Source organism: Chenopodium album, chromosome 24 (assembly GCF_948465745.1).
Source record: "Chenopodium album chromosome 24, dcCheAlbu1.1, whole genome shotgun sequence".
Classification (NCBI taxonomy): domain Eukaryota; kingdom Viridiplantae; phylum Streptophyta; class Magnoliopsida; order Caryophyllales; family Amaranthaceae; genus Chenopodium; species Chenopodium album.
Genome location: NC_137857.1, coordinates 14,008,876 through 14,032,368, shown reverse-complemented (window position 1 = coordinate 14,032,368; position 23,493 = coordinate 14,008,876). Strand labels below are relative to the sequence as shown.

Below are 23,493 nucleotides of genomic sequence, written 5' to 3'. Positions count from 1 at the left end.
ATCGTTATTATTATTTATTGCTTATTATTATGTTGCTTGATTATATATTTGTTATTGCTTGATCACACCCTTTATGCATGTTAAAGGGAATTTGTACTTGAAATCACACTTAATAAGATAATTTAATAATTTGGTTTAGGCTAATGTGATTTTAACTCAAGTGATCGCCAATAATAGTATTATTTGTGCATTAATATTCAACCAACATAGATTAAACAGGGTAGGTTCAATATAATGTTTGTATGTTATTCGAAAAGCGCACATGAATACGAGCAGAACAAAGTAGAGGCCTATTTTATAGGGCGGGTCTTTCTTTTGTAGATTGGATTCGTACCCTCATCCCCGAATCCTATTTGGTTCAAGACCTTATGGAGTTGATGGTCCTTTTGGATTGTCTTTTGGGTTTACAAGTTCCTAAAACTTGTTGGCGACTCTTTTGCTCTCTTTTCTTTCCCTTTGGAACGCCACCATACTTAAGTGTATGATCACAGTGGGGTTCAAGTTTGGGATCATAATGCTTGAAATATTCCCTACACTACCTAATGGCAAACGAGTCGGGCTTATAATTAAAGGGTTTTGACCCTTTTAATTTTAATGGACAAGGCTTTTAAAGTGTCATGTCTTATAGGGCTTTTATAGGGTCTTCAATTAAAGCCCGTTAATTAAAGGAAAATCTAATAAGTATCCCAATAAGAACATAATCAGTTTCAAAATAAAGAGGAAGTACTAATGTAGGTTTGATATGTATTTGCAAATACATATCAAACCTTAAAATATTAAAAAGTATTGTAAAGTACATGGGGGTGAGAGAAAGGAGGAGAGAGATGGGCACGTGGGACCAGTTTTAAATGTATCACTGAAAGCTTATATAATATCATTGACTGTGTAGTGATACTATTTCTACATGTAGTTAGTACCACTGAATGAATATACGGTACTATTGAATGAATATATAGTACCACGCACTGAATGTTCAATGATACTATTTGATCATCTAGTGATACTATTAATCACCCAATGATACACTTAAATCCAGCACATGGGGGTGAGAAAAAGGAGGAGAGAGATTGGTAAATTTCATGCGAAATGTCTCTTATGCCCCTTGATATGTATGTACAGGTACCTATCAAACCTCCCTTTGGAAGGCCTCCAAAATAAATGCTTACTCTCTCTCCTCCATTAAAGCGTCTTCTCAGTTCATATATCGAACATCAATTTTACTTTTCATGTTTGCGTAATTCTAGTGGTATGTTTGCGCATTTTATTTATTAGAAATCACATTGTTGTATTTTGTTGATTTTAGGGCTTAGGGTTCTTGTTTTTTCATGAATTGATGATTTTTATCGTGACCAAAAGAAAAGGCTAAGAGCCCAATCTATAATGCATTATCATTCCAAGATTTCGATGAATTAGACAATATTATGATTCATCGATTATTTCATCACCTTATTGAGAGGCCTTGAGAGTTGAGACACTATTTCATATGCAGATGCAAAGACAATTATATGCCATATTTGATTTGGTAATTACAACTCCACTAACTTTGACAATAGATTAATTGAATTCAAGCTATAATATGATGCAGATTTATGGTAAATGCAGTTCTTCAATAATTTCCAAGAACTCACGAAAAATAAATTACATTGCTATTTTTGTTTCATTGTTTACATGAGCAGCACTGCAGCAGGGATGTATGTAAATTTAGTGGGTAAAGGGATAAAGGCCTATTAGTGACCCGCTTCATTTTTACACTAACCCTGACCCGACCCTAACCTGCATTGAACCTGACCCGACCCTAACCCACTAAATATTTCTATTGACCTGCAACTAACCCGCACTGACACTCCCAATAACCACCCCTAGTGATAAATAATTCAATCAACCAACTCAATATTATCGTGTTGATTTTGACCTTTTTTCCTGGTCTGATCAATTTATTAACAATATATTGTGACAAATAACTCAATGTAATTGCATATATATCCTTGTATTTCAAATTTCTCAATCAAGCTTAACTGTACAAAACTAGCATAATACGACGAAATAACACGTTAACACATCTATTTCAAACTCTTATCAGATAAACGAGCTTATCAACAGCTATTGCAAAATTATTTGACATAATAGTCAAGCTAGGCTTTACCAATTCAGTCATCATAAAAATCACGAGCTACATTAATATTGCGATATTGAATTTGAGCCAAACCTTTTCAAATCACATCAATTTATCATGAGTTATTTCACAGTGGGAAAATTTGTTAAAAATGACCACAAAAGACAGTTTGGGTTGATGAGGGGGACCAAGGCCAATTTTCAGGCAAGTCAACGCCAGAATCCAGCGTTGACCGTCACATGCATGGCACGTGACTCATTAATTTCACCAAAAAAAAAAATTCTTTTTCCACAATTTTCCTCTAATATTCCAATTAACCCCAATTTAACCCTTTTCAATTTCATTCCCTCTCCTCCTTTCTTTCTCTAGAAGCATTATTCATGGCATTTACTCATCTTGTTTGTCAGTGTCAGTGAGATGCTGAGATCAAAGCATCAAGTTAAATAGCTAATGAACATTAACTTCACCACAAGCAGCAAATAAGCACAACATCAACCCACAACACGCTAACCCTCCTCTCACTTCACCACTGGCAGCAACCAGGCCACCACCCAACCCACCTCCGCACCTCTACCAAACAGCCAAAATAAATACCTAACGAACCCTCAACCACCTAAACCCACAATGCTTACCTTGTGCGAGTTATCCTCAATTGTAGTGTGGATGAATTCGTTTGGAAATAAATACAAAATTACGGGTTGAATATAATCAAAGCTAATAGAAATGAGGAGAGAGAATGAAGGGAAAAAGGGATAACTGTGGTTAAAGGGAAAATGAGGGGAAATCGTGGAAAAAGGAAAAAAAACAAATTTGATTCATGGTTTAGATTCATGGTTTATGCTTTGAGGAGTGAGAAAGAAGAAGAAAGGGAAAAATTGGGGGTAAAGGGGAAATTTGGGGGGAATTGGTGGAAATAGGGAAAAAAAATAATTAGCCTCAAAATAATGAAGCACGTGCTTGGCACGTGATGGTCAACGCTGAACTCCAACGTTGACTTGCCTGAAAATTGGCTTTGGTCCTCCTCAACAACCCAAACTGTCTTTTGTGGTCCTTTTAAACAACTTTTTCCTTAATAAGTCCTTTTGAACAAAAGAGGCCACTTTAAGTGGTCTTTTTGAACAAACTTTCCTTCATAGTGATGAATAATTTGATCAATACAAAGGTTAATTTAGGTTTTTAGTCAAACAATCAACAAACTCTAAATTACGATGCTAAATTTGACCTTTTTTCCCTAGGCTAATCAATTTATTAACAATAGATTGTGACAAGGAATTAACGTAATTGCATATATATCCCTCTATCACAAATTTCTTACTCAAGTTTAACTGTACAAAACTACCATAAAACAACAAAATAACACGTTAACACAACTATTTCAAACTCATATCAGATTAATGAGCTTACCAACAGCTACTGAATCATTTTACATAAAAGTCAAGCTAGCTAGGTTCTTACCTGTTTAGTCATCATAAAAATTACTAGCTAACTCAAAAATACAATATCATGTTTGAACCAACTCTTTTCAAATCACATCCATTTAACAGCTTTATAACACAACATTGGTTTTAATTTAATTTTATTTTCCTTATTGGCAATGAAACCAACATTATTAACACACGTAATGAGCTAAGCTATCAAATAATACACAACCCCTCATGAAACAAATGTGCTTAAAAAATAAAATAATAAAAATTAAAAAAAAAACTCTAAAATTGTTACGATTGTTTGTAAAACCTTACACAAGATACTTAGACTAAACTGTACAAAACTAGCATACTACGACAAAAAAAAAAAAACACGTTAAAACAACTATATCAATTCATATCTGATAAACAATCTTACCATCAGCTACTACTGAAAAATTTGACATAAAAGTCACGCTACATTTTTACCTATTTAGTCGTCATAATAATCACTATCCAACTCATATTTACAATATCGTATTTGATCCATATCTTTTCAAATCAAATTAGTTTAACAAGTCTGTAACAAGACTAACAACACATTGGTTTTAATTTTTCTTTATTGTATATTTCTTATTGGCAAAGATGACAATATTGTTGACACATACAATGAGCTAAGCTATCAAATAATACCTCATGATACAAATGTGTTAAAGTAAATAATGCAAAAGGAAAAAAAAAAAAAACCCTAAATATGTTTCGATTGTATTTAAAACCTTACACAATATACTCAGGCTAACCTGTACAAAACTAGAGTATATAATACAACAAAACATCACGTTAAAACAACTATTTCAAACTCATATCTGATAAATGATCTTTCCAACAATTACTACTGAATCATTTGATATAAAAGTCAGTTTAACGTTTCTATGGCACGACTTCGGTTTTAACTTTTCTTTATTTTATAATACTCATTGGCCAAAAAAAAAAAAAAATATTGACACATGCAATGAGCTAAGCTATCAAATAATACACAAAACCCTCATGAAACAAATGTGTCAAAAGGAAATGCAAAAAATTAAAAAAAAAAAAAATTAAAAACCTAACACTGTTTCGATAGTCTATAAAACTTTACAAGCTTTTTTCTCAGGCTAAACTGTAAGGAACTAGCATAATACGACAAAGTGACATGTTAAAACAGCTATTTTAAACTTGTATCTGATAAACGATCTTAATGACAGCTACTACTGAATCATTTGACATATAAGTCAAGCTAAGTTTTTACCAATTTAGTCACCATAAAAATCACCGGCCAACTCATATTTACAATATTAGTTTTGAGCCAAATATTTTCAAATCACATCAGTTTAACTTTTCATTTTTTTTATAACACAACATTAGTTTTAATTTCCTTTATTTTATTTTACCTATTGGAAAAAAAAAAAACCATTATTGACTACAGATGAAAAGATACTAAATATAAATAATAAAAAGGAACACCCAAAATAAAAACGTAAAGAATAAAATGGAATTGAGTGAGTAACATACAAAAACCCTCATGAAACAAATGTGTAAAAAATAAATGCAAAAAAAAAAAAAAAAAAAAATGATTTTATTGTCTTTAAAACCTTACACGAGATACTCCCCACATTAACTCCCTTCACATTTTCTACCCTTCCTTGACTCTCATTGGACATACACACAAGCCCCCTTCCTTAGCGCGTGATACCCTTCACACTTCCCACCACCTTTCTCCTTTGTTTAAATAAATCTTGATTCTCCTCTGATAGCAACCCCTCATTCATTTCCTACCTTTTTTCACCCCCCCTTTCTTCTTCTCCTCTCTCTTCTTCCTCGAACCTTCAATTTACTTGAACAAACAACTTATGACTTCTTCTTCCTTGTCCAATTTTGAACAAATCAAACATTTGATTTTTTGAAACATCACCAACAAAATCAACCCTTGTTCGTGTTCGTATTTGGTCTCGTGTTATAATAATTTCTCAATTCAGTACCCTTTATTCATTTAGCGTTGTGGTTCTCCTTTCACCATGTGTATAAATATTTTATACATATAATATAGTTTTGTTTTCATTTATCTATTTCAATTCACTATCAATCAATGAATCCGCCTCCGCAACCGGCGTCGTCCCGCGCTAGACGACGCCCCGACTTAACCCTCCCGCTCCCTAAACGAGACCCGGCTCTCGCGGTCCCGCTTCCTCTCCCTCCCTCCTCCGCACCCACATCCACTTCCACCTCAACCAACTCGAACTCGAACTCGAACACAGCCGCCATATTAAGCTTCTCCGAGCTAGAGCGGAAGAATCGGATCGGGTCAGGCGCCGGAGGCACAGTCTACCAAGTAATCCACCGGCCATCTTCTCGGATCTACGCTTTGAAGGTGATTTACGGCAACCATGAAGAGATGGTGCGCCGTCAGATCTGCCGAGAGATCGAGATCCTCAGAGATGTCGATAATCCTAATGTCGTCAAATGCTTTGATATGTTTGATCACAACGGGGAGATCCAGGTTCTTCTCGAGTACATGGATCGAGGATCGCTTGAGGGGAAACATATAGCAGACGAATCGTATCTTGCCGAGTTATCCCGGCAAGTTCTTTCCGGATTAGTGTATTTGCACAGGAGACGGATCGTGCATCGAGATATAAAACCCTCGAATCTCCTAATCAACACAAACAAACAGGTGAAAATAGCTGATTTTGGAGTTAGTAGGATTCTAGCACAAACGATGGATCCTTGTAATTCGAGTGTTGGGACGATTGCGTATATGAGTCCCGAAAGGATTAATACTGATCTGAATCAAGGACAGTATGATGGGTATGCTGGTGATATTTGGAGTTTTGGGGTTAGCATTTTGGAATTCTATTTGGGTAGATTTCCATTTAATGTTGGGAGACAAGGTGACTGGGCTAGCTTGATGTGTGCTATTTGTATGAGTGCTCCACCGGAGGCGCCGGGTTCAGCTTCTCGTGAGTTTCGTGACTTTATCCGGTGTTGCCTGCAGCGTGAGCCGGCGAAACGGTGGACGGCAATTCGGCTGCTAGGCCATCCTTTTATTGTGCAGAATACAGCTGCTACTCAGAGTAGTCAAATTGGTAGTCAGAACCACCAGGTTCATACTTCTCTCCGTCAAATGTTGCCCCCTCCCCTCCCTCATTCATCATAATTTACCCTTTTTTTTTATTTTAATTTTAAGTTAAAAGTTAAAAGAAGTCTGTTTTTTTTTTTTTTTTTTTTTTTTTTTTTTTTTTTTTTTTTTTTATGCAATTGCAAATTTTCTTTTTATTTTTGTGTTTTTTTTTGTAATTTTAATGTGATGATGAGGAGGAGAATGATTAAGGATAAGGATGAAAGAGGGGTGAAATTGTTGTAACTGATGTTGTGATTCTGATGAAACTGAAAAGAAATTAATCATCAATTATTGTAGCTTTTTCAATTGGATTTGGATAGTGTCGATTATTCAATGGTACAAGAAGATATGAGAAATTGTCTTATTTTCGCCATTATTAGTACAACTTGCTCTTTCTTATCGAATTTGGTTTGCAATTGTTGTTTCTTTGCTAATTAGGAGTAAATTATTTGATCATTTAAGTTCTTATATAAAATGTTGTTATTTTTGCATTGGTTGTTTATATGTTACTACTATTTATGATTAGTGTGGAGGAGAATGTATTGGTTGTTTAAGCACTCTTAAGTCCTAATTACTTGTGCAACCTTGGAAAATTGTGATTATTGTGTTTTATTTAAGGATTGCAAGAATTAATCATATTTGGGAAGATTGTGTTGACTGTTGGGTTGATGGTTGGTTGGGTGAGATCGAATTATTTATGTCTAGTTTGCCTTCAACGAGGAAAAGACTGAAGTTAATGTGCTGGGGGTTTTTCATTTTTGTCAACTGATGTCGTAAGATAGTTTTTGCTGAGTGCAAATGATGCGAGTATTACGTATGTCATGGCGAATAAGCTAAGTTGATAACTCTGTCTCTGATTATTAGTCTACTCTTGCTCACTCTTGTGTCTCCTCGAAACATCCCTTTGTGCATTGTGAATAAGGAGATAGCTTTTGTCTCGGAATTTTAGTCTATTCTTGCTCACTCGTGTGTCTCCTCAAAACATTCCCCTTGTGCAATTGTGAATTTTAGGCACATCATGGCAATGGTGAGTAATACCAATAGGCGATTACTTGGAAGAAATTGATGAGCAAACTTCAAACGAATTGCTTTACTTCTCATATATTTGAAGTCTGTTGTTCATGACAGGATTGCTGATTTGTGATCTCTTCTTTGAATTTTCATCTTCTAACAATATTCTGAGTACTTATTTGTGGAATCACTAGAAGAGGATGCCTTTAGCTTCTGGTTGTTCAATTTTACCTCTGTAGAACATTCTTTGATATAGAATTTAGATAAAGTATGGTGCTTACTGCTTTATTTGTCAAAAACTGCTGCACATATTATGCTGGTCGAGTAGCCCAACTTAATTAACAATTGATTTTGATTTACTATTGCACTGCTTTTTCTACTATAAAAATTGAACAATTTTGAGACAATCCAAAATTCTAAAGTGGCAGAATTTTGGAATTTTCGTTTTCGTTTTGAAAATTAGAATATCAAATTTGAAATGCTAATTAAAGTTAATGACACAGATTATAATTTGTATTGAATTTGTATTATAATTAAAGTTAAGGACACAGTGAGCTCTAAGTTTATGAATTTTTACTTCTAATTATTATTATTATTATTATATTTTATTCTAATAATATTATTTTTATTTATTACTTTTTTTGGAAAGGCATTTTTATTCATTACTTAGATGTAGTCCTTCCGTCTCTTTATTAATGTGCACTTTCTCTTTATTATGTGAGTAATAAATGTAGACATTAATAAAAAAACGGAGGAATTACTGTGTTTTAGCATGAAATGTACTACGTATTAGTACACAATTGTAAATTTGTAATGGAAAACAATGTTTAAACTTGAAAGTTACGGGAAGTAATAAGATTTTACTCTGTATTTTCATTTTTTTTCTTAAAAAATGGGATTGCACAACAATGGAGGATGAGTTTAAGGATTTGGTTGATTTAAATGTTGTTATTATTATACTTCATCACTTAGTATGATCTATATGTTTATTTATTGATTGATTTATTATTGTACGGATTATTAATCTGTATTTTTGAAAATGTGCATTATCAAGTGTAAATTCCTTTAGAAAAAAAAAAAGTGTAAACTCAATATATGGAAACGTAGAAAATTATGTTTATTTATTTATTTTTTATTTTTATTGGTTTTGTGTTGTGGGGTGATGTGCCAGACTGACATGGATCTAGCAAAAGATTTGGGACAAGTATGGAAGTGGGGGAAAATATGTTAGGTTGCTTTTGCTTTATAAAGTTACATGGGGAAAAGGGGGTTTTCAATCAGCAGTTATTGGCTTATAATTGATGATATAGAATCAACTTTAGCAACATTGTAAAATCTTCTTTTATCTCAACTCTTAAGGTGATATGGATATGGAATAGCGATGTTTTAAAACTCCACAGTAAATTTTTATTATATTGTTTAGAGATTTTCTAAGCTATGCCTCTTAAGCTCTTCGGTTTCTAAGCTATATCCATGTTTTTTCAAACTTATAAGATGGCCTTGTTTGGCAAATGGTTGTTGGCGGTTGGCTGTTGGCTAGTTCACTTGGCTTGTTTGACCAGCTGGAATGTTTGGCTGTTTATGATGGCTTTTGAAATTGGCTGTTTAAGCTGGCTGTTTATAAAAGTGTTTGGTAAATTAATTGTTGGTTGTTGGCTGTTTATTAGATAATTTGTGATCCAACAAGCCAAAAGCCAACAAAAAAAGCTACTCAAAGCAGCTTTTTCATTTTGGCTTAAAAGCCAGCTTTTTCGCTGACTAACTCATTTTTTGGCTGTTTGACCACCTAAAAAAGCCAAAAGCTAACCAAAAAGCCATTAAAAAGCCAATTACCAAACATGGCCGATGTGTCCTCCATCCCACGATATTTTATCAACAATACCCTTTGACAGTCATATCCGTTAACAAAAGTTAATTATTTAGTCAGCAGTGGTGTTGAGGCGTTATTAATTTGACACGTGTTCCATTCTAATTGGTTTAACACTTTAAAAAAGTTTTGAAAAATTAGAAAATAAAATAATAAAAGAAAAAGGTTATTGTTAATGTCAAAGGTTATTGTTAATAAAAATTAGTGAGGATGAGGGCACAGCTTAGACGTTTGAAAAAGCATGGCACAACTTAGAAACTGAAAAAGTTTGGGGGCATAACTTAGAAAGTATTTTGGATAGCATGTAACCATAAAAAAATTATACTTCCTCCGTTTTTTTTTACCCGCTTTGACTTTATACTATTCACTACTTCTCCTTTGACCGTTTTTTGTGAATAATATGTAAGAAAAAACATATTCATGTGGGATATTTTTGAATTTGTCTCAATAAGTACTATCATAATATATAACTTTTATAATTTTCACTTATGGAGAACAATGATATTGATTGTTAAAGTTTTACATTGACAAGCGTGATAAAAGAAGTAGGTCAAGTAAAAAAGAACGAAGTAATTAATTATTTAGAAAAAAGAAAATAAAGAATAGTGCATTATATTCAAACTCATATATCATACTTCCTCTGTTCTTTTTTACTTGACCTGTTTCTTTTATCACGTTTGCCAATGCAAAACTTTAGCGATCAACAACTTTAATTCTTCATAAGTAAAAATTATAAAAGTTGTTTATTATGATACTACTTATTGAGATGAGTTCAAAACTATCTCACATTAATATATTTTTCCTTACATATCATTCACAAAAGACGGTCAAAGGATGGGTGGTGAATAGTGTAAAAGTCAAAACGGGTCAAGTAAAAAAGAACGGAGGAAGTATTTCTTTTTTTTGGATAAACATATATCATATTTCTAATAGAGCCGAATTCCTATGCAAATAACGATGGTAAGTTTCGATGTTTGATTCAGATTTTGTAGCCAAGGTTTTGATTAAGCTGCCAACGAAACCCCATACCACTGTTGGTTTTTGTGAGTGTGGTCGATGCAGGTGGTTGAGATCGGGGTTGTTGTTGGCGAGGAGATGGAGGTGTTGGCTGGGAGATGGAGTGGTGTAGGATAAGGAAATGGTGTGGTGTATGATAGGATTGGGAGGTGTTGGTAGCAAGAAGGTGGAGACTTGAGGTGTTGTTGCTTGTGGGAGAGTGGTGTAGGCTAGGGAAATAGTGTGGTAACGGATTAGTTTAGCCATGGTTGGTAATGAAAACTCACTAAGAGCATATTTGGTAAGGGTAATTTTTGGGTTGGAAACGGATTCAATTAAATCATTTCCGTTACTAAAGGCACGTTCTATTCAGATTATTTTCAGCTCTAATAAGTTCAGTTCAGTTCAGTTTATGTCTAATGATATTGGTAACAACAACAATAACAACAACAAATAATAATAATAATTTTGATAAAATTCACTGTTTTATGTTCTTTTGTCATTTTAATACTTTATTTTTAAATTACATAGTATATGTTATTTTTAAATGTTTTGGGATTCCATGTTAATAGTAACATATTAATATATTTTCCATATATATTTTTATATGTTTTTGTAGAAACACATATATATAATAATAAATAATCAAAGATCATTAATCCGTAGTTAAAAATCACTAATCAATAGTTTAGTTCAATTTAGTTCAGTTCAGCTTTAATAAGTTTAGTTCAATTCAGTCAATCAGAACAAGCTTAAGTGTAACCTTTGTTGATGGGTATATGTTTGTGGGATTATTGAGGATTTTAAGAGTAACTTGCGAGCAATTTTTATTTTAGAATTTTGGTGAAAGACTAATGGATTGTTTAATAGGTTGAATCAGTTCAGCTTTAACTCTTGTTTAACCATATAATATGATTTGTACATTAAGTAAAATATATTCATGTGGCATCTTGTTAGATTCGTCTCATAAAATACTTACATAATATCAATTTTTTATGATTTTTACTTACACAATTATAGATATTGAACATATAAATGTGCTTTGGGGTGTGTAATTTCATCCTTGTTGCAATATTATTGGAACGGAGGAAGTATGTGATTTACTGATTTAGGATGCCACTGCATACATAAACATAAAACAGAGAAGTCAGAGGTGTTATAGCCCATACCTTGGGAAACTAATTTTGGCACACCCTCATGCTCTCACATAGGGGTGTGCCAAAATTAATTGAGGGTGTGCCAAAAGCATTTATGTTTTCCATATGCAAGATTAATGCATAGTCTAATTGTTGTACTTTATGTGCTTTCCTTGTTTAGACTTGGAGCTAATCATGGGCCAGGCCCACCAGCAAAAAATAGTTGGCCTAATTCGGGCCAAAGAAATGTGGCTAACTCACTATTTTATGCCATTTTCAGTTTGGGCCAACTATAGCTAAAAATCAAAGGTTAGGTCCCCCCACCCCCCCACATTTTTTACTGTCACTTTTTTATGATCAAAAGAGTTTTAGAGCACTCTTAGCCTATCATACGGGTTTCTGCGAGATGCCAGCGGAATGATCGGTCAGACAGAGGCCGCTAGCTAACGTTTTTAAGCTGGCTGCTATGTTCCTTCCCCCCAAGGGGGGCTTCGGGGGTTAACCAAGCAGTAGCCAAGAACAAAGAAGCAAGCCAAGATCAATGGGGGGTCGCACACCCCCCCCCCCCCCAAAAAAAAAAAAAAAAAAAAAAAAGACTTATTTGGCAAGACTACTTTTGATCAAGTCTAGTAAGACTAGTAGACTACTACTACTCTTTCCTTCCCAATTGTTTGTCTTCAAGCCATATTCTACTTCAATATATTCTAGTTGGGTGGAATTGTTGATAGGTAAAACTTAAGGGATTTTGTGAGATTAAATTTATCCCGTAGAGATTAAGAAAGAGCTAAGATGAAAATAGGTAAGAAGAACTCACTGTATAAAATGAGAGAGTATAAGAACCCTAAAATATAACGATGTATATTTAATAAACAATAACAACTCTGACTTCTTAAAAAATAAATCCAAGATAATTAATATAAAAAGGAATTGTGGATTAGTAAACTAGGAATTATATACGAGAGCTAATATGTAATAAGGCAAGCAATATGGGCATGACTTCTTGTGGACATGCGTGGGAAACTACGTACAACGACTGATCTAATTAGTATTCTCTATAATGCTAAGGTCAAATACGGTCCCTAAATTAACGTATTTGTAACATTTTAATCTCTCAACTATTGAGTGAGGCAAATTGGTCCCTCAACCACCAAGGAGTACTACTTTTAGCCAAATAGTTTAGAGACCTTGCCTAGTCATCAATAGTTTAGGGACCTACAATGCATACTTGGCAATAGTTTAGGACTTTTTTTTTTTTAAAAAAAAAATGCTTAAAAATTACATGAAAAAAAATTCTCAAAAACTAAATCAGTTAATAGTTTAAGGATTTTCATTTAATGTATCAACATATTTGTACTACAAATTATCCAAAAATTCGTTATGTAAAAAAAAAAAAATCAATTATAAATTAAAAAAATCGTTGTTGTATATTCTTTATATTGTTGTTGATCATCCAAAAAGATCATATTGTAATACCCCGTATTTTCATACGTATTTTCCTAATTAATTAATTAAGGATTATTTTATAAAAAGGGTATTTTAGTAAATTTATTATTTGGAGCCAAAATAATATTTGAATTTTGGCGCCAAAAGCATTTTGAAAACTAATCATTATTTTGGATAAGATTTATTATCCATTTATCCTATTTTAAAAACCGGATTATTTATATATTTCGGATATTTTAATTAAGGCAAAAGCTATATTTTATTATTATTTTAATAAGTCCGAAAATCCCATTTATTTAGCTAATAATTTCAGATTTTCTTATGTATGAAATCTGATTTTATAAGTTAAATTATTTGGTGAATATTTGGTATTTTATTATTTAATTATTTATTACAATATATATTATTTACACAATTATTTTTAATTCCTTAAGACTAGCAAAATATATTCCTAAATACTAAATAGGAAGGCCGAAAATATGAGCTTAGGAAAGCTCAATAATTTCGGCCATCCCATAAAGATTTTGGGAAAATATTTTGGTAATTTGTATTTTTAATTATCTCCCTAAAATCTCCTATTTTTCATAATTCTAATTCTCCATCTTTTTGATATCCAATTATTATATTTTGTTGCCATTGATTCTTCTTAATTATTCCCCAAGCAATTCCAATTTCCTTAATATTTTTCATGACATACATACCTTCCATATTCAATTATACACAATCCCTTCAAATATCAAAACTTTCCTTAATTCTTTATTCACTTCTCCAAGTAATCTCTTAAACCCTAATTACCATAATTCTTCCTACATTTTCCTACCATAATTCATGCTCATACTAGCCTATATATACCCCTTCATACCTCTCACATTCTTCACACCAATTCTCTTCTTTTCTTCTCCTCAATTTTACACAAATCATCCCGTCCATCTTTGAAGCCAATTTTCGGGCACTTCTGGTCAGTTTTTTGGGGTAGTGACGTCTCACTGAAAGTTGTTCCTCTCGAAAAATCCTAGAGGTTAGGCTCAAGAATCACCCAATTTAGAGTTATATCAAAGGAGTTATAGCCTCAGCAAGTTCTGCCCTATTATTTCCTACGCAAATCCAATTCTTCTCTTTTCCTTGGTTTCTTATCTTTTCTTCTTCTCTTCTCTTTTTCAATTATTGTTATTATTATTATGGGAGATTAATATAAAATTATTATGAGTAGTTTTAATTATATAAAATCATATATTTAATGATGTTTATGAGAAAATAATTTAAAAGGTTCATGTACATATAGTTGGGGGGGTTTTAATTATTTGTTAACCTTATATTGATTAAGGTTATATTTATTTGTAGGGTGTGTTCAACCAAGATTCTTGATGTTCTTTTGGTGTGTTTGCTAAGCAAGGATCAAGGTACGTTAGGTGGCTAGATATCTTTGAAAGTGATTGGTTTGAATAACATGTTTTATATGATTTGATTGGTGATTGAATTAAATTGATTTGAATTGTGATTTTGAAATAAATTATGTTTGGAGGTATTGATAAAAGTATTTTGAATGATTGATTTTTAAATCATGTTTTGAATGGTTTGATCGAATTACTTATCATGTTTAAAGGAATTGATTTGAAAAGTTTATTGAATTAAATAGAAGGTTTTTCAAGGAAGAGTTATTGATTTTGAAAAGTATTAATATGAGATTTTATTCTCAAGTATTTATTTTAGAGGTTTTGAGTTTGAATTATGTTGGAATTAGTGGATATTAAAAGGATTTATTACTAAACCATTGAAATATTATTATTATTATTAATGCTTTATAAGCATGTTGGTAATCCCACTATGGGGATTTGGTTTATTGATAAGACTATGGACTTTGTATGACCTAGTCTTTCCTCAAGAATAGCCTTGTAATATAAAGAGACTAGCTTGGGGAGTGTGCACACTTGGGTGAGGAATTGGATTTAAAGAAATTGGTTCAAAAAGGAATTGGATTTTTAAAGGAATTGGTTTATCAATTATTTTACATGTTGAATCATTGGAATTGGTTTTGAATCATGAGTTTTGGAATTATTGGATTATTTATTGGAAATTGGTTTTAAAGCATGTTTGCGAATAAATTGAGTTTACATTATCTTGCACTTACCGTACTTAGCATAATTTGCTAATCCGTATTTCTTATTTGTTTTGGTTCGCCCTGTTTACCGTAATGGTAAGCAGTGTTGACTATTTTCAGGTGGAGTCATGAATGAGCATACGGGAGTCCCGGGATTTGCTTCACCTAGTTTAGGAATGTTGGTCTTGTCTTTATTTATAGTACTCATCCAAATGTTACTATTTTTATAAGTATTAATAAAAGCAAGTTGAGTTTCCGCTGCAAAGTATTGGTTTTATTTAGTAAGTTTGAGTAGCCTTGCGTAATCACGCGGCGGTAATACGCCCAAGTCTATCTCTACGGTATAATTATACGTATTATACTAGTATTTCCGTAGAGGGAGATTTGGGGGTGTTACACATATGCTCAAAATATTTATCGCGGGTGCGTTACGAACTCAATTACCAAGTACCTACACATATACTGATATTAGTTAGGAACTGTAATATGAATAGCATGGATATTTTGAATTTATCAATCTTTCAACTTTTTTTAAACTGAAAAAAGATAAAAATTAGATGAAATTGAGGATAAATTTACTTTCACCAGATGTTAGCTTTGCAGATTTTCCTCTCCTTTGATCAGATGACAATCCCAAATCCGATCCCACTATAACTTAACAATGAAGAATTAGAGAATGTTGTTCCTTTTTTTTTTTTTAAACGGTGAAACTGTAAAAGGTCACTTTCAAAGTTCAATAGTCCCAAATACTCCCCCTATTTCTCTCGTAAATAAAAGTTCAATTGTTTTATTTTATTTATTTTTTTTACAAGTCATTAAACTATTATAATAAAATAATAATTAAATTTTGCCACTTTGTCAAAAAAATTAAATAAAATTGCCACGTAATTTTAAATAGTGTCTAGACTATTTAGCCGGAAATAGTACTCCTTGGTAGTTGAGGGTTCAATTTGCCTCACTCAATAGTTGTGGAACTAAAATGTTACAAGTACATTAAATTAGTTAAGAAACCGTATTTGTTTTTAACTCTCTACCTTGTAAACAAACAATGAAAAATACTTGCGTTTTTTTGTTAAGTGCAATACTTAATCAATCGTTTTTTACTTTCAAAATGAAAACCTCAACATTACTCCTACAATTCCTTATTGGTCTTCTTGTATTCCATTTACAACGTTTCAAAAAGTTCCTCATGTTTTGAATCTTTCCTTTACTTTTTTCCAATTCTACTCTTATTATGTAGAGATTTTTCAATTTTCCAAGACAAAAAGGAAAAAAAAAAAAAAAACATGAGAACAAATTAAAAAAGAGGTTAGGCAAAAAGAAATGTCGTACTTCATTTAATGCATGCTTAATACAAATATCTCTAAACGCTTAATAAATTTTAGAAAGTGAGAGAAAAAATGCAGTATTTCGGGATATTGTGGAAGACGACTGCAACTGTAACACCCCAATAATTCTCCCTTTTTCAAACCACTTACTTTAAATAAAATAGTGGAGAACCATTGACATGTTACCGCCACGTGTTAAAACGTTAAGGCTTTATCAAAGTATCGCAGCGGAAAAATCAAACTTAAGTATTTAAAATAACACAATTTAGAAAACGAATAAGTCAAAGCTTACAAATTGGAACCATATAAGGCCCTTATTTAAAACCAAACCAATATTAAAAATCCAAAACATAAACGAAATAGCAAAGCATAAATAAGTTCAACACAAGAATCGAATACTCTCAATCACACCAATCCCTTGACAATGCGTTTGTCAAATCCCTTAACTTCACATCATCAAGCTAACCTGTGCATACTGCTCCCCAATAATACAAGTGTAATAATTGGATCATCACAGGGTCATTGAAAGGCGAAGGCCATGACCAAAGATAACACACACAAAAGCACGCAATCAGCAAAGCTGAGTACATACAAGCTACAACGTACAAACCTAGCATGCTCAATTAATTATAATAAATAAACATACAACACGAATTCATTAATCAAGACTCCACACTTAAACAATTCAACTATCTCAACATACTTACTAACTAATTCCAAACACTTGACTCATTATATTCAATTTAATTAATTTAGTTTGGAGTAAGCAATAGACCAGGTTGTCCAATCCAGGCCCCAAATGACCATTTGAAATAAAAGTTTAGCGCGATGAAAGAATGGGCGCGACTCCATTCTCACAAAGTTAGTCTAGGATCCCATCTAACTTTCATTATAAAATAAAATGTAAATACCAAAAGAGAAGAGGACATGTTGATCAAACAAGCCTCGAAAAGCCACGGGCTACCACCGTGTACCCCAACCCATAATTGTCAATACTCTAGAAGTGCACGCTTTCCAGAGTTTTATTGCTCATCCATGTTTCACTTTACGTGATTACAATTTTAATTAATAGCCGACTCAATCAAGAAGACCATACATAACAATCATACATCAATTTATTATTAATCTTATTTAGGAAATGGTGATCACATCACAAATTGATCTTTAATTCTATTAAACTTCCAAATTATCCAAAATTGTTGAACATACTCAACTCACCTAGCCATTTCGGCTTAATCCACCTTTACTCAACATACTAACAAGTTATGATTGAGTAATAAATAAATAATAATAACCTTGTGGAATAATTAATAAATTCATTCCACTTAAATCATTCAATTCCAATCCTTTAATAAATCAAATGTGGTTGACAAACCAATCCAATAAAATTATGCTTGTATCAACATTCCATACAAACATTTTATCCAATATAATTCAACATGTTTGCATCCATAATTCCATACAAACATAATCAATTCACCAAAACATGTTTCATAAACATAAGCACATGAATTAAATCAATGTGTAACCAAACAATTTCCATCCAAGTGTTCCCTAATCATGAAACTAAGTTCTTTCCTTTTGGTACCTAAACATGATACTACTTATAACGAAGTAGACATGTACGTACCTCATACAAACAATCCTTTTGAGCCACTTTTAATCACTTAAAATTCTCCTAGGGAATAATCACTTCCTAGAAAACAACCAACAATTAATATTACTATCCCAAGTAATTTCCAACAATATAATATGATGAAAAACTTATTAAAATAAATAAAACATATATTTATATGCTTAATTAACTTTAAAAATAATTAATTTTATTAATCAAACTCAAGGATAAAATTTTAAAAATAAAAAACTTCGTTAAAAATGAAAAACTGCCCGAAAATCATATTTAGAGGCAGAATTTGGCCACGAGAGGGTGGTGCTCACTACCAAAGGTAGTGAGTCTTTCTTAAAACATCGTTTCCACATGGAAAACACTACTTTTTTGTCAAAATCGGATGAGTTCAGAACCTGATCGGGATTAAAACGGGATTAATATTAACGAACCGAAATCTAAACATTAAAATACGAATTTACGTGTTCAAAATAATCTGGAAACTAATTAGTAATATAATCACCAAAATTTTAAAACATCATTACTATAAAAGCCCTAAATCAATTGTTCATAAAAACCCTAAAATCATGATTTTCAATAAATTGAAACCCTAGGTTTATAATTCATAAAATATGAAATTTATAACATAAATATAATCTGAAATTTATAATCTTTATACCATTAAAATATAATTTAATACTAAAAATATAATCTTTATACTAAAATCAAAACCCAAAACAATTAAAATAACATTAAGCAAAATAATGAAACAAAGGAGGATGAAAATAAGACTAACCTTTTTGTGTGGGAAATTTTGGAGATGTATGGGGTATTTATAGGAGAGAGAGTGGTGTAGGGTTAGTTTTAAGGTTGGGCCTCATAAAATTAATGGGCCAATTAAGAAAGGAAAATGGGTTTGGTTTGTTGGACATAAATTAGTGAAGAAAGGTTCATAAAAAGTTCTTTGTAATAAAATCGTTCATCAAACCCAAAAATAATTTGAAACTTTTGAAATTAAATCCGAAAAAAAAATACAAATAAAAATTATGAATAAAACATAATTTCATTACTAATATATTTAAAAATACGGGGGATTACAGCAACCTTCACTCCGCATTGTGGGTTAAGGCAAGGGGACCCATTATCACCTTACCTCTTTATCTTTTGTATGGACATTCTTTCAAGAATGTTGACTCTGGCAGAAGACATCAAACTTTTCAAAGGCCTAAAAGTGTCAAGGCGATCTCCCTCTATTTCCCATCTCTTCTTTGCAGATGATGCATGCTCTTCTTCAAAGCTACGGAGGACTCTTGTAGATGTATTAAGGATATCCTCCAAAGATTCGGGGAGGCATCAGGCCAACAACTAAATCTACATAAGTCCTTTGTGAAGTTTTCCCCGAGGGTGGAGGAGGGGAAGAAAGTGATCTTAAAAGGTATTCTCGCAATGAATGAAACCCTTAATATTGGAACTCATTTGGGGGCACCAATTGACATACAAGGAAAAAGGAAAGACTCCTTCCAATATTTGGTGAATAAGGTTTCAGAGAAAATTCTGTCATGGGCTCACCTTAATCTTTCTCAAGCTACAAAACTAATTCTTATCAACATTGCTTGGTTATTATCTCAGCTCACGTTATGAAATGTCTCAAACTTCCCCAGAGTATAGCAAACAAGATTGACTCTCTAATTACAAGGTTTTGGTGGTCAAACAAGGGCAATAAGGGGATGCACTGGGTAAGTAGAGATGTCATTCAACTTCCAAAAAGCATGGGAGGATTAGGGATAAGGGGAACGACAGCCCTAAATGATGCTTTGCTTTTCAAACAAGCTACGAGAATGCATCTTGACAGGCTAAAGTCGTATCACCTAATCAAAAGTAATTACCTAAGTCCTCTAACTAAAGTAGATAGGGAAATAGGGTCGAATCCACAGGGAAACTGGTCTTTCTACTCCTAATTAATTAATATAATCTAAATTATTGAAGTAACCAAATTGTTGTTTTTAATATGTAATTATACTACGGAGATCGAGTTTAGAGAGAAAGTCGATAATAAGAAGGCCTAGGGTCATAGGTTCATCAATAATTAATATTCCGGGATAAAACATAACAATCAATTAATCAACATTGCACAGATAACATGATTAATAGGCTCTCGCAATTTATTAACCAACATAGATCTAACAGGCTCTCACAATTTACTAGATCTAAGTTCCTATTGAAAATAGCCTTTAATATCAAATTAACATCTGCTCGATTCATCAATTCAATATTGCTAAACATTTACAATCAAATCACATCTGCTCGATTCATAATCTAATTGCAAAGAATTAAAACAATTCAATAAGAAATTATCATGCAATATCAATAACTAATAATAACAAATTATCCCTTCATATTAATTATGGATCCCCATAAACCCTAGAATTAAACTACTCAGACATAATTAAAATTAAACTAAACAAAGCAATTAAAGGAGACATGATTAAGATCAAAGCAAAGAAAATATGTAAATAAGGAGAAAAGAGATAGTACTAAAAGAAAGAAATATAAAATTGCATAAATCAAAAGTTTAGAGAGAGAAACAAGGGAGAAAGTAATACTAAGAGTTTAATTAAGAGGAGAGAGAGAAAAGTTAGAGAGAGAAAGAGAAAAGAAAACTAACTTAAAAACTAAAACTAAGACTAAGACTAAAAACTAAGAAAACTCCTAAATAAAAGCTAGCTAAAGACCTACGTAACTCCCTCCTTTTATAAAAGAAAGGAAAAGCAATTTGATTCTCAATCAACTACTACTATTACACCGACATCATCAGCAAACAAAACCCAAACTTAGCAAGCCCAAATAAAAATAGCCCACAAGCATGCTCCTCTCCTTTAACCGTGAAAGATGGATATTATCAATGGGCCCAAAGCTGTAGCAAACCGACTTGAGCAAGAAAACTGCAACACACTCGCCCGATCGGGCATTGGGCCGCCCGATCGGGCCCGCCATTTTATGTCCAGCAGACCTGATGTGATATTATACGGGCTTATTCCTTGAACCTTCTTGTTTCACAAAGTCTTATATGTGGCTGGCCACACCGTGTGGCCAACTACTATAGGATTTACTTCGCTAGTGTAATGGAGGTTACTTGGTTAGTGTTAAAGGGGTTACTTCTTCATTGTTATAAAGTTACTCTATTAGCGTTACAGGGGTTACTCGGTTGGTATTACAGGGGTTACTTAATCAATGTTATAGGGGTTACTTTAAGTGGCCACACGGTGTGACCGGCCGCACACAAGACAAGCTGTTCTTGTTTACTCTTGGACCTTTATTGTTTGTCATATGTTTTGTGGCTTCATTACTTGGTCCGTAATAGTAGCTTATAATTGGACTTCTTTACTAATCGAGCCCTTAATCACCGAATTAAATTCCTTTAACTCGATCTTGGGCTTTAAATATACGGTCATAAAATACGCTCCGCCTCTAATATTTTTGTAGTGGCTTAAATAAGCTCGGGAATTATCATAAATCTGCAAATTCCTACAAAATAATACCAACTCTACAAAAACACTAGAAAACGTATATTAGTAATAAAAATAGCTCCGTAGAGCTCAAATAAGCACAAATATGACCGTGGGACGGAAAATAAATATATATATAAAATAGACTCATCACATCTTAATCCACAGCTACTACTGGCAAAAGTGCATGGAGGGTGTCAAAATTGTGGGATTTGTAACATGGCTAGACCTCATAAGAAGATTGGTCATCCATCCCTAGGAAGGGTAAGTTTACAGAGATCCGTTGAATCTCTTAAAAAGGGTTTTGCTTATAAAGTTGGGAACGGGTTGAGTATAAAGGCTATAAGCTCGGCTTGGGTTTAAGGGGAGATTCCAACTGTCAACTCTACCCAAACACTGAGAGCAGCAATGCATTGGAAGGTTAGTGACTTTATAGATAGGAGCTCTATGACATGGAATGCAGGGAAGGTGAGGGAATGTTTTGAATGGAAGAGTGCAAAGGCAATTTTGTCTATAGAGCTTCCTACGGATGGGGAAGAGGACTACTTTTATTGGAATCATCATCCATCGGGAAGATACACGGTGAAGACAGGATACTATTTTCTCTCCAGATGGAATGGTCTAAACAGGGATATGCTCCCAGCAAAGGAACAAGACTTTGTGAAGCTAATATGGAGATTTGGTATCCAGCCTAAATGGAAGGTTTTCATGTGGAGGCTGTTTCATAATGGGATAGCGGTTAAGACAAACCTTGAAAAAAGAGGGATACATGTGGAGGTAGCATGTGCTTTCTGTGGGGTGGAAAGAGAAGACACCCAACACATTTTTCGGTTTTGTAATCTAGCAAAGGAAGTTTGGGAGAATGGCTCCCGAACTATTTGCTCTGAGTCTCCTGAGTTCAATTCTGTGAGGAAGTGGATTCAGCACTATATCCTGCTGTTTTATAGCGAGGATGGTAAGCATAGCATGCGTGTGGTGACCTTTATCGCAACCTTGTGGGGGCTGTGGAAAGCAAGGAATGATAACGTCTTCAATGGGGTAGTGGGAGGTATGAGCCTTTCTATGGGATCTATTAGTAGGGCTTTGCAAGAGCATGAGGACTTTGCTCAGTCAGTAGAACAGGATAATGGGTTAGATGAAGACACAGGGAATGAGCCTAGTCACCCTCTAGGTTTCTTTCAGGTAAGTTTGGGAGTGGACAAGACTGGATATGATAGTTTTGTTGTGGAGGTTGATGGTGCTTGGGACAAACGGTCTACAAGTGCTGGTATAGGGTGGGTTATCACAGGTAACGGGAGTGACAACACTCTTACTCTTACACAAGGAGGAGGAAAGCATGGAGTGGCTTCGTCGGCTTTATAGTGTGAGGCGTGAGCCTGCTTAGAAGCGATAAAATGGGCAAAGATGAAAGGGGAACTAGGGATTTTAATACTTATGGACTCAGTTGCGCTAATCAATAATTTGCAAGGTGACCAAGGTAAGGAAGTATCAATTGCTTGGACGATAAAACAGATAAGGGAAGTGGGAGGCACTTTCCAAAAGTGCACCGTTTTAAAAGTCGAAAGAGACCAAGTTCGAAGGGCTCATGACATTGCAAGGCAATGTAGAATAAATTTAGCTGATTTCGTGACTAGTACATAGGTTGTGGGTCGGTCTTTGCTCTTGTCAAAAAAAAAAAAAAAACTCGGGATATTGGCTAAGCCTAACTCTAGTCTATACTAATATATTAAAAGACATTTCTAATAACGTCCACGTGTCACGTAAACTCCCCTCACTATGCCACGTCACCCACTCATCTACTCATTACGCCACGTGGCTTTTCCTTCCAT

At 33.4% G+C, this 23,493-nt stretch overlaps 1 protein-coding gene and 1 pseudogene across 1 annotated transcript; both read left to right on the top strand.

Moving 5' to 3' along the window:
- The first annotated feature begins 5,242 nt into the window (after window positions 1-5,242).
- Window positions 5,243-7,077, top strand: LOC145611430 (mitogen-activated protein kinase kinase 5 pseudogene; annotated as a pseudogene).
- Window positions 7,078-22,072: 14,995 nt separating this feature from the next.
- On the top strand, window positions 22,073-23,026 carry LOC145610580 (uncharacterized). The gene has a single exon (XM_081665892.1). It carries the CDS (start codon window positions 22,073-22,075, stop codon window positions 23,024-23,026), a length of 954 nt encoding a protein of 317 aa, XP_081522018.1.
- The last annotated feature ends 467 nt before the right edge of the window (window positions 23,027-23,493 follow it).

Coding starts and splice junctions, on each gene's coding strand:
- LOC145610580 (XM_081665892.1), top strand. CDS start 22,073: ATGCATTGGAAGGTTAGTGACTTTATAGATAGGAGCTCTATGACATGG.